At 48.3% G+C, this 19,192-nt stretch overlaps 1 protein-coding gene across 2 annotated transcripts in view; it reads left to right on the top strand.

Annotated features, from left to right (window-relative positions):
- Positions 1-435: 435 nt before the first annotated feature.
- Positions 436-19,192, top strand: part of BNIP2 (BCL2 interacting protein 2) — a 47,310-nt gene continuing 28,553 nt past the window's right edge. For both annotated transcript variants that reach the window (XM_044279743.1, XM_044279742.1), the window contains exons 1-3: positions 436-633; positions 16,921-17,037; positions 18,947-19,008. In XM_044279743.1, coding sequence (XP_044135678.1) covers positions 572-633; positions 16,921-17,037; positions 18,947-19,008 — 241 coding nt within the window. In that variant the 5' untranslated portion in view covers positions 436-571. The remainder of the gene's footprint in view (positions 634-16,920; positions 17,038-18,946; positions 19,009-19,192) is intronic.

Genomic DNA, 19,192 nt, shown 5'->3' with positions numbered 1-19,192 from the left:
TCCATACACACACATCACACTGTACAGCACAGCCCCCATACACACACATCACATTGCACAGCACAGCCTCCATACACACACATCACACTGTACAGCACAGCCTCCATACACACACATCACACTGTACAGCACAGCCTCCATACACACACATCACACTGTACAGCACAGCCTCCATACACACACATCACACTGTACAGCACAGCCCCCATACACACACATCACATTGCACAGCACAGCCTCCATACACACACATCACACTGTACAGCACAGCCTCCATACACACACATCACACTGTACAGCACAGCCTCCATACACACACATCACACTGTACAGCACAGCCTCCATACACACAGCCTCCATGCATACATATATTACAAAATAAACTATCCAGACCGCCCTGTTTCACGTGGTACACTGACATCACGGTCATGTGGCCGTGACGTCATCAAGGTCCTTGTACAGGATAGGAACTACCTCTACTCTCCGGGAGGCCGTGTCTACAGAGGTGTCCGTGAAGGAGCCGTCCGGGCCACTCCTTGCGGTGGAGTGTGACGGGCCCGCTACCGATGACATGATACATGGGGACGGACCTGCAGACATGTCTGCTGAGGAGCCTGACGTCCAGGATGCCGAGTGAGTGCTGCAGGGAGGCGGGCGGCTTCTCCTTAGGGATACCATAGAGCAGTGTTATTAGTGCAGTCCATACCCGGCCTGATACTGCACGGGCGTGCGGGGGCGACTGATGGCTAGTGGTAGACAACTCCCACAACTGCGATCAGTATAATAAGGCTGTGGTCCCCACATTCCACTGTCACACTCCCACAACTGGGACCAGTATAGTAAGGCTCTGGTCCCCACATACTACTGTCACACTCCCAGAACTGGGACCAGTATAATAAGGCTGTGTTCCCCACATACCACTGTCTCTCTCCCAGAACTGGTACCAGTATAATAAGGCACTGGTCCCCACATACTACTGTCACATTCCCAGAACTGGGACTAGTATAACAACGTACTGGTCCCCACATACTACTGTCACACTCCCAGAACTGGGACCAGTATAATAAGGTACTGGTCCCCACATACTACTGTCACATTCCCAAAACTGGTACCAGTATAATAAGGTGCTGGTCCCCACATACCACTGTCACACTCCCAGAACTGGTACCAGTATAATAAGGCGCTTGTCCCCGCATACTACTGTCACACTCCCAGAACTGGTACCAGTATAATAAGGCGCTGGTCCCCGCATACTACTGTCACACTCCCAGAACTGGTACCAGTATAATAAGGCACTGGTCCCCACATACCACTGTCACACTCCCAGAACTGGGACCAGTATAGTAAGGTGCTGGTCCCCACATACTACTGTCACACTCCCAGAACTGGTACCAGTATAACAAGGCACTGGTCCCCACATACCACTGTCACACTCCCAGAACTGGTACCAGTATAACAAGGCGCTGGTCCCCACATACCACTGTCACACTCCCAGGACTGGGACCAGTATAATAAGGCACTGGTCCCCACATACCACTGTCACACTCCCAGAACTGGTACCAGTATAATAAGTTGCTGGTCCCCACATACCACTGTCGCACTCCCAGGACTGGTACCAGTATAATAAGTTGCTGGTCCCCACATACCACTGTCACACTCCCAGGACTGGGACCAGTTTCAGGCTCCGTGCACACGATGCAGATTCTGTGCGTGTTCCCAGGACGAGCAGAGGTTGATTTGTGAGAAGCTCAGTGTACAGTGGGAAGACATCCGGACATGATGCTACATGTAGCCATAGTGCGGTGTTCTCCCGATGTAGGCCGGACAGTATAGGAAAGGTTATATGGCGCTCTGTGGTGCTCCAATAGGGTCCCAACCGTCCACAATTAGTAATGCAGTCAGCGTATGCTCTCTAGTTTATGCAGATTTTAGTTCGCTTTCTTCTATAAAATTGCAGATTTAGTTGTGGATTTGTGCATTGCAAAGGGTGAAATCTACTCTGAAAACCCCCACAAACCTCTGACGTGCAGCCGGTTACAGCATCCTCCGCGGAGGGCAGTTTTCATGCTGGAAATATCGGCACAGTGCGCATACTCTCTACGGACGGTGTAACACAGACCTGTTCGATCTGGGAGACGCGCTGCCTTTCTGGTGAGAGAGAATCCACAGCATCATAAATCATTCTGACGCTGCGAGCTCACTTCAGAGGAGCAGTGTTCGGTCTGGGAAACGCTGCTCCCACATGAAGCGTGGACCTCTGGCGGAATACGCTCATGTAAACTGGTGTAAAGAATTTTTTAATGCCCCTAGCAGGGCTCCTGCTTTAGGGCTCCTGCACACGGCCGCAAATTGTGGATCCGCAAAAAACGGGTGCTTTCATAGTACAGGACATTTTACTCTCTGAAGAATGACTAAGGTGTACTAATACACCTTAGACTTTTCCATGCTATTCATCAGCGCAGGGCACGCTGTGAACGGCTGCGCAGCGATGCTACCTGTGCCTGAAATAACCAGTAACAAAGCTCCTTGCTGTAAGGATTGGGCGGGCTGCGGGACCTTTTGGCGCACCGCTTTGAAGCTGTGGAAGGAGACTGCTGCAGCGGCGCCCGGTAGGGTAAGTAGCCTTGCTTGACAGCAGACTATAGCAAGGGTCCCTGGTGTTGTAGTGGACCCCTTTAACCCTATGCTGATGGTAGTAGGGTTGGGCGATATACCGGTTTTTCGATATACCGCGGTATTAAAAAAACGGCGATATCGCCGTTTCCTTAATACCGCGGTATATTTCGTGACATCATAGCTTTAAAAACTGATTCCACGGCGCCGCTGCCCTCCCCCATCATTATCTATATCTACCAGCGGCTCCTCCTGCTGTCTCCGCCCACCGACCGACGTCTAACGTCGGAATCAGGTGACGCCCCCAGGCTGAGACTAGAGCAGGGCAGTACATACTACAGCAGCGAGTGGCGGGAAAGTCAGTCAGAGAAAAACCCACACTCCGACCGACCCCCACCCCCTGCGGAGAGAAGAGACCCTATATATCACAGCTGCCGGACGGGCAGCTATTAAAAGGTGTAATGTCACTGTCCACTCAGCCTATCTTTATCAGATTATCATTACCCCAGTTATATGTCTTGGCCCACTCAGTCCTTTGTGCCTGCCACTAGCTGCATGCTCCGCAGTGAGCCATCATGAGTCCCTCCTGTACCTCCCCCACGACATGATGAACAAGAAGGAATTATGGTGGTGGCAGCCTGGCAGGCAGGTGACAAGTCACAGTCATACAGGTATCCATAAGACAAGCCCCCCATAAGCCCCATACTGTATGTAATGTCTACTTTTGTGGCTGCTGCAGGCACAGCTGCCCCCATACTGTATGTAATGTCTTCTTGCGGCTGCGCTCCTTGTGGCCCCCATACAGTATAACGTCTCCTTGTGGCCCCCATACAGTATAACGTCTCCTTGTGGCCCCCATACAGTATAACGTCTCCTTGTGTGTGTGGCTACCCATACAGTATAATGTCTCCTGCTGTCTGCTGCCCCATAGTCCATTATAACGTCTCCTTGTGGCCCCCCATACAGTATAACGTCACGTCTCCTTGTGGCCCGCCCAAACAGTATAACCTCTCCTTGTGGCCTCCCATACAGTATAACCTCTCCTTGTGGCCTCCCATACAGTATAACGTCTCCTTGTGGCCCCTCGTACAGTATAACGTCTCCTTGTGGCCCCCATACAGTATAACGTCTCCTTGTGGCCCCCATACAGTATAACGTCTCCTTGTGTGTGTGGCTACCCATACAGTATAATGTCTCCTGCTGTCTGCTGCCCCATAGTCCATTATAACGTCTCCTTGTGGCCCCCCATACAGTATAACGTCACGTCTCCCTGTGGCCCGCCCAAACAGTATAACCTCTCCTTGTGGCCTCCCATACAGTATAACCTCTCCTTGTGGCCTCCCATACAGTATAACCTCTCCTTGTGGCCCCTCGTACAGTATAACCTCTCCTTGTGGCCCCCATACAGTATATCTCCTTGTGGCCCCCATACAGTATATCTCCTTGTGGCCCCCATACAGTATAACGTCTCCTTGTGGCTGCCCCCATGCAGCGCAACGTCTCCTTGTGGCTGCCCCCATGCAGCGTAACGTCTCCTTGTGGCTGCCCCCATACAGCGTAACGTCTCCTTGTGGCTGCCCCCATACAGCGTAACGTCTCCTTGTGGCTGCCCCCATACAGCGTAACGTCTCCTTGTGGCTGCCCCCATACAGCGTAACGTCTCCTTGTGGCTGCCCCCATACAGCGTAACGTCTCCTTGTGGCTGCCCCCATACAGCGTAACGTCTCCTTGTGGCTGCCCCCATACAGCGTAACGTCTCCTTGTGGCTGCCCCCATACAGCGTAACGTCTCCTTGTGGCTGCCCCCATACAGCGTAACGTCTCCTTGTGGCTGCCCCCATACAGCGTAACGTCTCCTTGTGGCTGCCCCCATACAGCGTAACGTCTCCTTGTGGCTGCCCCCATACAGCGTAACGTCTCCTTGTGGCTGCCCCCATACAGCGTAACGTCTCCTTGTGGCTGCCCCCATACAGCGTAACGTCTCCTTGTGGCTGCCCCCATACAGCGTAACGTCTCCTTGTGGCTGCCCCCATACAGCGTAACGTCTCCTTGTGGCTGCCCCCATACAGCGTAACGTCTCCTTCTGTTTTTTTCTTTAAAACGGGTATTTATCGCGATATATATCGTTATCGCGATACATTTTTTAATATCGTTATCGTCTGAATATTTTTGATATCGTCCAACCCTAGATGGGAGGGGGGCTATGTTACTTACATGGAACTGTATGATGTTGAAGCCCATTTCCTGAAAAGGGCGTGTAGTGTGGAGGCGCCGGGCTGGAGGCCCCGCCACATTTATCGTCTTCTACACCAGCTTTCTGTCATGGAAGAAGGCCATGGGCTGGCGTAGACTTCAGTTCAGGCACACGGACTGCCCGATCCTACACTATACTTCATCATAAGGCCTCATGCACACGACCGTTGTTGTTTTCCGTTCCGCAAATTGGGGATCCGGGGATCTGTTGTTCCGTTGCCATTTTTTTTCCGTTGTGTTTTCGTGTATCTTCTGTTTTTTTGGGACGGACCGCCCCCCCCAAAAAAAGGAAGGTAAAAAAAAGTGTAATTTTAATATCCCCACCCAAGATACTGATTCTACAAAAACTGACGCGGACACGGATGACAGACGGTTGTGCATCCGCATTTTTGGCGGTCCCATTGACTTGAATGGGTCCGCGAACCGTTTTTCACGGACAAGAATAGGACAGGTTATATTTTTTTGATGGACTGGGACCACGGACGCGCATAACAAACGGTGGACTATCTGCATTTTCAACGGCTCTATAGAAATGAATGGGTCCGCATCAGAAACGCTAAAATCGGTGGAACGGACGCGGAAACAAACAACTGTCGTGTGCGTGAGGTCTAAATCAAATGCAGCCTCCAGCAGCACGCCTGGTTATCAGAGATAAATCTGCCCCAATCCAACACCGTGCGGTAGTAAAGTCCCAGTCATACAAAATCCAAGACAGAATATACCGCCTCATGGAAAGTAAAGCTGGAGCCTGCGCCGTTCTTTCCATGAGGCTGATGCCGGCACAGGGATGGAGGATCGTGTTTAGAGAACTTGTGTTTTATGTTCTGCGTTCAAAGTTCGGGTTCAGGTTATCGAAGAATCCCGTTATGGATTCCAAATTCCGTTATGGTCCGTGGTAGCGGAATCCATAAAGGGATTTTTCAATAACCCGAACCCGAACTTTGGACACAGAACTTAAAACACAAGTATGCAGCGTTTTTCTGTCCGCCATGGGATGCGGCGCAAGACAGATCTGGCATGAAACACAATGTAAGTCAATGGTGCCGGATCCGTTTTCTCGAACACAATAGAAAACGGATCCGGTGCGCATGGGCTTACAATGTTTTTTTTTAGAGATAATACAACCGGAACCGTTCATAACAGAAGCGTTTTTGCTGATCCATGCCGGATCCAGCAAAAATGCAGACGTAAAAGTAGGCCAACTCGGAGTGTTGGTGTTAGGACAGCCCCTCGGTGATGTGCATATCTATGAGATTGGTATGTTTCTGACATGCTATAGGAGACCTCCAATAACACGTACTGACATTCCATGTTTTGCGTGCCGCAGCTCGTACAGTAAATAGCGGCTGACATGTAGGAGGGAGACCCCTGTTGGTGACAGTGCTCCACTTTCTTGACTTCATCTACGTCTTGATTCCACCTCTTGTACACAAGCTCTCTGAACGTTTCTTACTAGCTGGCCGCATCCGTATGTCTGTTCCACCCCCCCCCCCCCCCTCCTTGCAAAAAGACTAGATGTCCTGTTCTTGTGCATTCTGCGGAAAAGGATAGGGCATTTCTATAGAAGTTAAATAAAATGCCAGCATGCACTCGGCCGGTATCCGTGTATTGCGGGGCTGCGATTTGCGGACCGCAAAACTGATGCAATCGAGTGCATGAGGCCTACAGGTGGTTTACACCGCACTGCTCGTTCAGTGAAGGAGATCTCTGCATTTCCATGCAGCGACCTCCTTCACAGTATGAGAACGAGAGATCTCCATTGCCACCAGTGACCGGATCACCCGATAAATGAGCGTTTCACTCGTTCATCGGGTGATCGGCAGCACATTTAGGCTACTTTCACACTTGCGTCGCTGGTACTGCCTGCCGGATCACGCAATCTGCATGCAAACGGACAGCATTTGTAGACTGATCAGGATGCGGATCCATCTCACAAATGCATTGCAGGAACGGATCCGTCTATCCATTTGTCATATGGACAAACTGATCCGTTTCTATATTTTTCACATTTCTACCGGTCTGCGCTAATGCCGGATACGGCACTAATACATTTCAATGTAAATGAATGCCGAATCCGGCATTCCGACAACTGATCCAGAATTTTGGACGGAGAGAATACCGCAGCATGCTGCGGTATTTCCTCCGTCCAAAACGCAGTTCGGTGACTGAACTGAAGACATCCTGATGCATCCTGAACGGATTTCTCTCCATTTAGAATGCATGGGGATGAAACTGATCAGTTCTTTTCCGGTATAGAGCCCCTAAGACGGAACTCGGTGCCGGAAAAGAAAAACGCTAGTGTGAAAGTACCCTAGACGGGCAGATCGTCAGAGGTCGTTCCTCATAATCCGCCCGAAAATCATATAAGGCTACTTTCACACTTGCGTTAGGAGCGGATCCGTCTGGTGTCTGCACAGACGGATCCGCTCCTATAATGCAAACGCTTGCATCCGTTCAGAACGGATCCGTTTGCATAACTGTTTATTTCAGATCTGATTTTTCACTTCGGAAAACTCAGATCCGACAGTATATTCTAAACACAGAAGCGTTCCCATGGTGATGGGGACGCTTCATGTTAGAATATACTGAGAACTGTGTACACGACTGCCCCCTGCTGCCTGGCAGATGCTGCCAGGCAGCAGGGGGCAGACCCCCCCCCCCCCCCCCTCCTGTATTTAACTTATTGGTGGCCAGTGCGGCCCCCCCTCCCTCCCCAGTATTAAATATGACCAGTGCGGCCTCCCCCTCCCTCCCTCCCCAGTATTAAATATGACCAGTGCGGCCCCCTCCCTCTATATTTATTGGTGGCCGGGCCAGTGCGGATTCCAAGTATTGTGAGCAGTGCGGCCTCCCCTCTCCCCCCCTAATTAAAATCACCCCCCCCCATCATTGGTGGCAGCGGAGAGTACCGATCGGAGTCCCAGTTTAAATCGCTGGGGCTCCGATCGGTTACCATGGCAACCAAGACGCTATTGCAGTCTTGGCTGCCATGGTTACTTGGCAATAAATACAAGCATTATACTTACCTGAAGAGCTGCGATGTCTGACCGGCCGGGAGCTCCTCCTACTGGTAAGTGAAAGGTCTGTGCGGCGCATTGCCTATAGCACAGACCTGTCACTTACCAGTAGGAGGAGCGCCCGGCCGGTCAGACATCGCAGCTCTTCAGGTAAGTATAATGCTTGTATTTATTGCTAAGTAACCATGGCAGCCAAGACTGCAATAGCGTCTTGGTTGCCATGGTAACCGATCGGAGCCCCAGCGATTTAAACTGGGACTCCGATCGGTACTCTCCGCTGCCACCAATGATGGGGGGGGGTGATTTTAATTAGGGGGGGAGAGGGGAGGCCGCACTGCTCACAATACTTGGAATCCGCACTGGCCCGGCCACCAATAAATATAGAGGGAGGGGGCCGCACTGGTCATATTTAATACTGGGGAGGGAGGGAGGGGGAGGCCGCACTGGTCATATTTAATACTGGGGAGGGAGGGAGGGGGAGGCCGCCGCACTGGTAATATTTAATACTGGGGAGGGATGGGGAGGCCGCACTGGTCATATTTAATACTGGGGAGGGAGGGAGGGGGAGGCCGCCGCACTGGTAATATTTAATACTGGGGAGGGAGGGGGGCCCGCACTGGCCACCAATAAGTTAATTACAGGAGGAGGGGGGGGGTCTGTACACAGTTCTCAGTATATTCTAACATGAAGCGTCCCCATCACCATGGGAACGCCTCTGTGTTAGAATATACTGTCGGATCTGAGGTTTACGATGTAACTCAAATCCGATGGTATATTCTAACATAGAGGCGTTCCCATGGTGATGGGGACGCTTCAAGTTAAAATATACCATCGGATCGGAGAAAACTCCGATCTGATGGGGACTCCTGACTTTGCATTGAAAGTCAATGGGGGACGGATCCGTTTGAAATTGCACCATATTGTGTCAACGTCAAACGGATCCGTCCCCATTGACTTGCATTGTAAGTCTGGACGGATCCGTTTGGCTCCGCACGGCCAGGCGGACACGAAAACGCTGCAAGCAGCGTTCAGGTGTCCGCCTGCTGAGCGGAGCGGAGGCCAAACTGTGCCAAACTGATGCATTCTGAGCGGATCCGCATCCACTCAGAATGCATTGGGGCTGTACGGATCCGTTCGGGGCCGCTTGTGAGAGCCTTCAAACGGAACTCACAAGCGGAGCCCCGAACGCTAGTGTGAAAGTAGCCTCAAATGAAAAACATATAGAGTTTCTCACAACAGTGAGTACACCCCTCACATTTTTGTAAATATTGTATCTCTTTTCATGGGATAACACTGAAGATGCGACACCTTGTCTTATGGCTTTTCTGTAAAATGCCTCCTGTAGACCGGGGCTCTGCGGCATTAATACAGCAAATATCAGGTGTGTTTTCCTAAAAGCCTCGGGTCATTAATTAATACTTTTTTCTGTGCCCAAGGAGCCTATAAAGACCTGTATGTTTCATTACTCATCACATGCCTGCCATGCCAGCTCACTCTTCGTCATCGACAAGCAGCCCCAGATGTCTGACAACACTTGTGACCAGCAGATTTCCTGCAGAGGACTCGCTCCGGGGTTGTCCTCTGCCTGTGCTGTTTTGTAACCTTGGATGAAAGGCAGGAGAGGTCAGTGGGGAGATAACGGTGTTACGTCTCCTGGCCACATACAGTACAGCTAACCTTCAGGAGGTGCATACATATAAAACAGGGTTGAAGAGAGTTAAAATAAAAGCATTCCATCATTACCCACCTTACTGACCCCCCAACGCTGGTCCGGTCCCCACTGTTCTCCACTTTCTGGTCAGTACTGGCTCAGTAATCGGATTGATTGCTTCATTCAGCCAATCACTGGAGCAGCGGCAGGGGATCGGTAAAGTGAGTAATGATGGTTCATTTTTTTCACCTTGTCCAACCCAACCCGTCAATGACAGACATTGAACTCCCAGAAAACCCCTTTAATGTCATAAGGCTTGATAGGGTATTTTGGGTGTTATAGGACACAACTGGTACCAAGTTGAGAATGGCTGTGAAGGAGCCTACTTGGCCATACCCGTCACACAGATCTAGAGTAGAGATTGTGTTTGGGAGCAGTAAACATGCAGATCTTGCAGCACGTCAGAAGAAGTATTTCAGTCGTCGGGTCAATCAGTGTGAACGACTGATTGTCATTGGATAACCCTTTAATAATCTAACAAAGTCAGAACCAGCCCTGTACCTCACATGTAGCCAGAGATCTCATTCATTGCTCTGCTAACTTTATATTAAAGAGGATCTGTCACCAAAAAATGCAATGCAACCTGAAAGCACCCTTTTATAGAGCAGGAGGAGCTGAGCAGATTGAGATACAGTTTTGTAGGAAAACATTCAGTAAAATCTGTAATTTATACATTTATATCTCTGCTTTTCTACTTCCTGTGAAGAGCTATCGGTACAGGAGGGAGGTGTTATCAGTGATTGACAGCATTGTGTGCCTAGAGAGATAGCTGTACTGATAGTTGTTCACAGGAGGTAGAAAAAACTGATATAAATGTATAAATTACAAGTTTTATTGAATCTTTTTCCCCAAAAAATCTATATATCAATCTGCTGAGCTTCTCCTGCTCTACACCATGGTGCTGTCAGATTGCATTGCATTTTTGGTGACAGGCCCTCTTTAAGCTGACAGCTCAAGGGGAGTGTCTTTTCTGCAGCAGCTCAGGGGGGCGTGTCCATGCTCTGCCTATCACAGCTCAGGAGGCAGGTGAAGGATGAAACTGAGCATGTGCGGCCACCTCAGTAAGGCTACTTTCACACTAGCGTTCGTCGGTCCGCTCGTGAGCTCCGTTTAAAGGGGCTCACGAGCGGACCCGAACGCTTCCGTCCAGCCCTGATGCAGTCTGAATGGATGCGGATCCGCTCAGACTGCATCAGTCTGGCGGCGTTCAGCCTCCGCTCCGCTCGCCTCCGCACGGACAGGCGGACAGCTGAACGCTGCTTGCAGCGTTCGGGTGTCCGCCTGGCCGTGCGGAGGCGTGCGAATCCGTCCAGACTTACAATGTAAGTCAATGGGGACGGATCCGTTTGAAGATGCCACAATATGGCTCAATCTTCAAGCGGATCCGTCCCCCATTGACTTTACATTGAAAGTCTGGACGGATCCGTCCGAGGCTATTTTCACACTTAGCTTTTATATGCTAATATAATGCAGACGGATCGGTTCTGAATGGAGCCTCCGTCTGCATTATTATGATCGGATCCGTTCTGAACGGATCCGATCGAACGCTAGTGTGAAAGTAGCCTGAACTGGACAAAGAAATAAGAAAAAAAAAAACACAGCAGGTGGTGCTATACAGATACATTTTATTGAATAACTAGTCATTGGGTTGAAAAAGGTTCCATTGAGAGGACCGAAACGTCGCACCTGGTGTAATAAACACACTTTATTTTTTGGAAGTGCCGTGGATTTTCTTTTTTGTATCTGATTAGGATGTTGGATCGCTTCCCCGGCCGCTTTCACTCCGTGTTTCTGTTTGTCTGCAGTGCTGCCCAACACCTATTTATTAGTCATTGGGTATGCTACATTTTAATTACATGCAATTACAAAGGTATCCAGATCCAGGTGCTGGGTTGAAAACTGCAGAACATTTTTCGTGGGACAACCCCTTTCAGAGTGACTGACAGATTCCGTTTACAGGAATAGCAGTCATTTTTTGTATTGCTTATTCCGGGTCTAGAATCAGAATCATGTGAGGAGAGAGTCACGTGAGTGCGGACTATGTGAAATTTTAGGACACCGCTACATTCACAGCCAGATTGTAGAGGAAGCTGATCTGTCAGGTTGAAATTCTTGAGATCAGGCCAACTCAGTCCTATAACATTGTAGGATATATGTATCACCAGCATATTGTGTAGTGCTGTACTTTACATTGAGAGGCTTTATTTTCTGCATTAATATGCATTTTCTCTGCCTATGATAGTCATAGTAATATGAATATTTCATGAAACCAGCCCATAGAAAGAGCCTGAAGCAGCAGCTCAGAATGTGCACACATTGTGGGTGTGCAGAAGAGGAGGCTGCTCCCCGTGTTCCTGCCGTTTTCCTGCTTCCTCTCAGGCGTATAGCTGTTTTCCTCTCGGGGTTTCCTGTTTTACAGCTGATAATTTGCCTTTGATGCCCAAGCTCATTGTTTTGTCTTGTTCCCATAGACGTTCCTTCTTCCTTCAGTATTCCTGGATCTCATCTTCTTTCCATGCATTCCTGGGCTATGGCTAAAATGACTTGGCAGATTCATAGCAGCTTGTAAAGCAATAAATCATGAATTAATGTTTATGATCTGCTTCATAAAGTGGACCTGTGGCTGCCATTTGTGGTCAGTCTTGGAGAGGTCTAAGGCGAAACAAGCAGATATAACTAAAGATGGCTATATCCATTAGATGTATGTTGGCCCAACACCCCCACTCCCCCCCCCCCCCCAATGTCAGGGCTTGGAAGGATCAGGCTGTTGGATGTCAACATGCCTGATCCTTTTGTTCTCAGGGGAGATAAACTGCAAACATAGGTTCAGGCAGCAGCTCAAAGGTTATGTCCAACTTCATATAGCTTTTTGAACCCCATTCAGCGGGACATGTTGAGAGAAGCATACTTACCTGCTCCCTGATGTACAGTTCTGGCCTCAATGTCTTGACTACACTTCAGATCCCGCATGGAATGGTTAACATGCACCGCTGCAGCCAATAACTGGCCGCAGCGATGAGATGTCCCCAAGTGGCACGTGACCAAGCAGTGACTTGCTGCTTAGAGACAGCTCACTGAACTTTGGTCAGCCATTGGCTGCAGCAGCGGACTTGAGCCTCTGTAGAAGTTTACATGTGGGGTCTGAAGCGGTGTAAGGAACCTGTGGAGCGGGGACTGAGCATCAGGGAGCAGGTAAGTATGCTTCTATCAACATGTCCCTCTGGGTGGGGTTTAAAAAGCTATATGAAGTTGGTCAACCTCTTTTAAGCAGCAATAGATCTGAAACCAAGCATCTGGGACAGGTCCTGCTGAGTAGTGGTTGGGTATTTAAAAATCTGTATGTAGTAGGGCAGTCCCTTTAAGATGCCCATGTACCTTGAATAGCTGTAAACCAAATGTTTGTATGGCCTGCAGCAATTCCTCTTAACTCCCCCCATAAACATGAATGCTTGGTACAGCCGACCTAAACCGTGCCCACTTTTCTCAGCACTTGCTCAAAGTATTTGGACATTTTTATGTAAAAATGTTATGCAGATCATTTGTGACTTAAATGTAGGCCTTGGTGCCGTGTAATGCATTGGTCAGATGGGACCACAGTGGCTTTGAACTGTCATGTCCATGGTTTTCTTGTTGTTTTTTGTACAGAGAAATGTAAAAATTGGTTTTCCTGCTTTCAAGATGCGAGTCTTGACTAGTTCACATCACAAATGATGCCTCCAGAGGTCCCAGGAGACGCCATACATTTGCAGGAATCTGCCCTGTGGAGCAATCTGATTGCAGAGGGATAAGCTCTGAACATTGGACAGATCTGTGGAAGACTCCCATACCGTATGTAGGTACATGAGTACATGCATGAAGCGTGGTCCCTGTGTGCCATAATGCAGATGGTTGAGAGAGGTAGCTGGGGACACCCACTTGAGAAGATCTGTAATAAACAGGTTAAAACCCTGGAAGAAGCATTTGTTACCGGCCGTTAGGGATCATTGACCTCTAGGCCTGGTTTTATTTACAGAAGTCTGTGCCAAAATACTGAATGATAAAAACTTCTAGTACTCTCTCCAGATCATACTTCCTATGAGACCAGTCATCCACCATCAGAAGGGGTTATCCGCACGACCATACTCTTCTTCAGTGTGCTATCCGAATAGCGCTCCGACCCATGCCAGTCAGAGGAACTAGGCACGCGTCCATGGATCTGTGAGCCTTACTGGAGGCTCTCACTGCAGGCCTCGTTCTTGGACATTTTTGTGGATGGGTATAGCCCTTTCTATTGGAGGGAGTGAGAAAAAATGATTGCACATGGAGGTTATCTTTCAAGGATCTGAAAATCGAATCCCATTCTTAATTCTTTCCATCTTCAAACATAGATATAATTTAACTTCATGCCTAGAAAACCAAATTGTGCTAGTGTTTCTAACTGTGCATTGAGCCTTCTCTCTGGGGTGTACATGAGGTGGATTCTCCGGCAAACTCCATACTGCAGCGCCTACTTTTTTCGTGTGATTCCTCTGCTTCGAAAAGCCATACCGACTTATAGCAGCCGGACTGAGGCCAAAAGGACACTCATGTTGTCTTTTTCAGATGCCCCTGGAGCTTGTTCTGAATGGGTTTCATTACGGCTCCTTCACACTGAATCGGTTCCATTCATCTGAATAAGGGCTGGAAGCGCATGGATTTCTGAAGACCCATTGAGGTGAATAGAACTGATGTTCAGATGCGGAAATTTCTGCCACAAAATCTGCAGCGTGTGAAGGCGCCCTAAGCTGCTCCATCCAGCTGATTTGATGGCCGTTTGTCACCCAGTCCGGTTCACTTGTGAAGGCCTCGCTGCATTGACCACTCGCTTGTGGTTGGACTTCCTCTGAAGTAGCTGAAAATGTAAACCTCGCCCTCAACCACTGGATTTAGTTTTGTAAATGAAATAGTTTTATGACCTAAATATTCTGTGCAGTGTCTTTTCTATTTGTGTTCACGTCGTTAATCGTAAAAAAAAAAACGCACTATTTGTCGCGTTTAATTAAAGGCGTCTTCTGAGTTAAATAAGAACTTGGGTAGCGCCTGTGTATGGCGTTTCTGCTCTCTTCTAGTGCAGTGTTCTAGTCGTTTCCACTGATGACATCACCTGTCTGACTGCAGCGGTAATGTTCCGCGTGCACAGGTCACGGCACAGCAAATCACTGGCTGCAGCAGTGACCTATGTGCATGGAAGTCACCACTGCACCCAGGAAAACACTAGTGGGGAGGGCCACTAGGATTGATTCTCCTGTTATTCCATTTGCAGAGGCTGCCCACGTTTTTATTTTCTTTCAGACAATTCCTTTATAGGGTCACTGACTTCATAGAGACAAGTTTAGATCAAAAGTTTAGATCAATGGGGGTCTAAGCACTGAGACCCCCCATCGATCTCTAGAACGAGGGAAGAGAAGCGTACGCATATTGCGTTCTCGCTCTGAGAACAGAATCGAGACAGGCCTATAGACTTTTATGGAGCGTGTCTCGTGCAGCAAGGAGAGAGCGCATGATATGTGCTCACTTCTCTCCCCCCATTCTAGAGATCGGTGGGGGTCTCAGTGCTCAGACCCCCCCCCCCCCCCCCCATCTAAACTCTTGATCATAAGCTATTTAATAAGTTAGTGACCATTTTAGGGTGCTTTCATACTCTTTGAGTGGAGGCTAAAGGGACACTTTTGCCCTCTGTCCGGTAAATGGGGGCTAACTGAACGCTGCCCGATAACAATCTGCTTTTTGTCAGGTCTTGAGAAGACGCTGCTTGTTAAGAATACTTTCTTTTCTTGGCGTCATGCCATGAAATATTCTGCACATCTCACTGTAGTAACCCAAAGACCAAGATAGTGCTGCCATCTCTCTTGTCCACGTGCTGCCATATGATGAACATACTTGGGTCTTGCAGAAAGATGATTGCTTTATTCCACCACTACCGGGGCGTGCTGCATCCTAATCATTGGATGCGATTTATGGTGATTCTTAGCTTGAATGACAACTCAAACAAGGTTCTGAACTTTACATACAGAAAGCGCTAAGGGGGTCATTTATGACCAAATATACGACACTTTTTGGTGTATATTTGGCGCCGATTTTATTGCAACGGTGATATGCGGCAAAATCTGCAACTTCTTCCACGCCACTTACGTCATTTCTTAAAAAAAAAAAAAAGGGTGGGACGGGTGGGGAATAGGGTGGCCGGCAGGCCCGTCTCATTTATCATTTTCGACAACAGTTTTTGGCATAGAAAACGATCAAAATCTATGCCAGGGAGCTGTCATAGATTTAAGTTTGTTGTACACCGGTGGTGGATGTGCCCAAATATTGTAGAAGCCGGCACCTCGACATAACTTAGGCGCATCAAGCACCAGTGCGGGGTTATTATGATCGGTGTCTAAAACACAGGTCTTAAATGACCCGTAAGTTCTCAGAGCAGCAAGACCCAGCTCTGTGCATGTTATTACAGGGGAAATGCAGACAGAATGTCCTTCTGATATCTTTTAGGTTGGGGTAGGCAGCCTTGGAATAGCAGAGATCTGCCAGAATTATGTGCAAGCGCATTTTCTGGATTTTGACCCTAGCTTGCGGCACCTACATTGTCTTTAAATAATACTGCCACTGCGCTCCCATTTACAGTGCATCTGTAGTGATTCAGATAACAGTGCCACCATTAATACTGCTCCCCAATTTACATTAATAACCAATATTTCTCACTACCTCCCACCCCCGCCAGCAACATACATAATAATTGCGTTTCGGTCCTCTACGTGAGACACTCCTCCTCTCCGTGCTGGACCTTAGACATGACACGTAAAGCAGAAGAGGAAGAGAGGTCTACGTCCGTATCGATCCTGCCCCTTCCCATGTTCCTTTGCACTAGCTGCGGTGCATTCATGTGTAAGTGCACAGCACCTACCTCCATTCAGACAGTACTGCAGAATAAGCTTTCTGATTGAAGCGCCAGCATCGACCCCTCTCTTGTGTTTGACAGGTTGCTGACCTCTGTCCTAGATAAATGTCCCTATGTTGCTCTGTGACCTCGGGCCAGCAGTGATCTCCAGAGCACGTTTCTGCCCCTGATAGTGTGACACATGGGCCCACACTTACTCATCACAGCGGCTGATGCCGGCTGATAAATTTGGCGCACCTATAGTCTGTCTAGTCTACCTTTTACACCACCTATTTGTTTATGCCTCAAAATGGGCCAAAATGTTGGTGTATATTTTGGCGCATATGTGATCTCGCATACCCATGACATATCAGAGAGTCCTTTTATATATCCTCCTGTGCTGTATATCGTCAATCATTTCTGCATTTGTTTTAGCCAAGACACGTTTTCTGGATCCTTTGACAGACAGGAGTCTGTGGCTACAACTGAAGCGAGGCTTAGGATGGAAGGCGTAGAGCTCAAAGAGGAATGGCAGGATGAAGACTTTCCAAGGTAAGCGTTGGGTTGTTACCATAATGATATCGTTTATTCTCCATAATCCTGGTACTTATAGAAACGCAACCGATACTTCGGCTCTGTGCATAGATTAGAATCCCTGTCCCCAGTTACAATTTAGGCTACTTTCACACTCGTGTTTGGTGCGGATCCGTCATGGATCTGCACAGACTGATCCGTTCAGATAATACAACCGCATGCATCCGTTCAGAACGGATCCGTTTGTATTATCTTTAACATATCCAAAACGGATCCGTCTTGAACACCATTGAAAGTCAATGAGGGAGGGATCAGTTTTCTATTGTGCCAGATTGTGTCAGTGAAAACAGATCCGTCCCCATTGACTTACGTTGTGTTTCAGTACGGCATCCGTTTGGCTCAGTTTCGTCAGACGGACACCTAACCGCTGCAAGCAGCCTCCAAAGCGGAATGGAGACTGAACGGAGGCAAACTGATGCATTCTGAGCGGATCCTTTTCTATTCAGAATGCATTAAGGGTAAAACTGATCAGTTGTGGACCGCTTGTGGGATCCCTGAACAGATCTCGCAAACGGAAACCAAAACGCCAGTGTGAAAGTAGCCTTAGTTTCTTGATAGCAAACGCACACAAGCACGGACAGACCAGAGTTGGCTCTCCCCTGGCTCCCTTCTATGAGGCCCATATGTCCTCATCTACAGATTTAGAACAGAGGCAGAGAAATGATGGGACTAAATTATTCTATGTATATATAGATTAATATGCAAAGGAAACCTGTCAACACAATAATAGCCCCCCAATCACCAAGAATACCTCACAGTTCTGGTCACCATGTCCCCAGTGATGTTTTGGGGAAGTTTGCCGCAATACCACTATATTCTCCCCATGCACTGTATGCAAAAGGACCATTTGAAGTCAGTGATGAGTCTGTGAGCTTGTGTACGTCAGATGGGATCTCGGGTGCATTGCATCTGACATACATGAGCTTGGACACATCTATGAAGAGTGAAGAAGTGGGATGGGGGCAGGGCAAACTTGACCTGGAGCAGCAAAACCACTGCCATCCATCGGATAAACGACCCAAAACCCTCATTGTGGACATGATGACCAGAGCGGGGAGGTACTCCGGGCAGTAAGAGGGCCATCTGTGAGCACATACCCTTGATATAAATGCAGCTTTCATGGAGATGTGTACTGAACAGCTGACTAGAACTCCATTTGCGCCATGTCATGCCAGAGATATGAGCTATTTTATAATAATCTACTTGGTGCAACGAGGGCATTGCTTTTGCTTTCAGAGCTCCAGGCAGTGTATGCGCCAGTCACGCCACCTCCGTTGTGAGTGACAGGGCCAGCCAGTGTAAAGGTCCATTCACACGTCCGCAAAATAGGTCCAGCGGACCCATTTATTTTCAATGGAGCCGGAATGTGCTGTCTGCATCCGCATTTGCGGATCCGCACTTCCGTTTTACAAAAAAATAGAACATGTCCTATTCTTGTCCGCAATTACGGACAAGAAATGGCATTTTCTATGAAAGGGGCGGCGATGTGCGGATCCGCAAAACACATACGGACGTGTGAATGGACCCTAAAGGTAATGTCACCTGGCTCTAACATCTTGCGGCAGTGAGTGCACCATTGGCGCACGCACTGTACACTAATGAAGCTTGCTGGGTGGATGTAAACTGTACTGCACATGCATCCATACGCAGTGAGCTTCGTTAGTGTACAGCATGTAGGATTATATGTATCTTTCCATTTTGATGTCTTCCTTAGTGCCCACCTTTCCTCCGTTTTATCTGTGCAGTTAGAATCATCATCATCATCATCATCGGGTTCTCTATCTTATGGTTTCATAGGCAGCTGTACTTGTACTTGGTTTGCTCTTAGCTAGATCTTTGCAATCACTTTCTCTGTACTTTTGAATAGACCACTTCCAGAAGATGACCATATTGAAGGAGATTTCTTATCGGGAACAGATGGCAGGCCAGGTAAAGGAGTAATTGGCATTAATAATGTTTCCTTACCTTTTATTGTAAATTACAGGTATCTTTATTGGTGAACCCAAATAAGAGGTTTGGTTGTGAATATTATTGTTATGCTGTTCACAACTAGAAGAGGAATACTTTTTATGGGACTGTCCTCCCAGAATTTATTATTTTTTTTATAAATTAA

Source organism: Bufo gargarizans, chromosome 2, assembly GCF_014858855.1.
Source record: "Bufo gargarizans isolate SCDJY-AF-19 chromosome 2, ASM1485885v1, whole genome shotgun sequence".
Taxonomy (NCBI): Eukaryota; Metazoa; Chordata; class Amphibia; order Anura; family Bufonidae; genus Bufo; species Bufo gargarizans.
The sequence above is the reverse complement of the archived record's forward strand: the minus strand, read 5'-3'. Positions and strand labels throughout refer to the sequence as shown.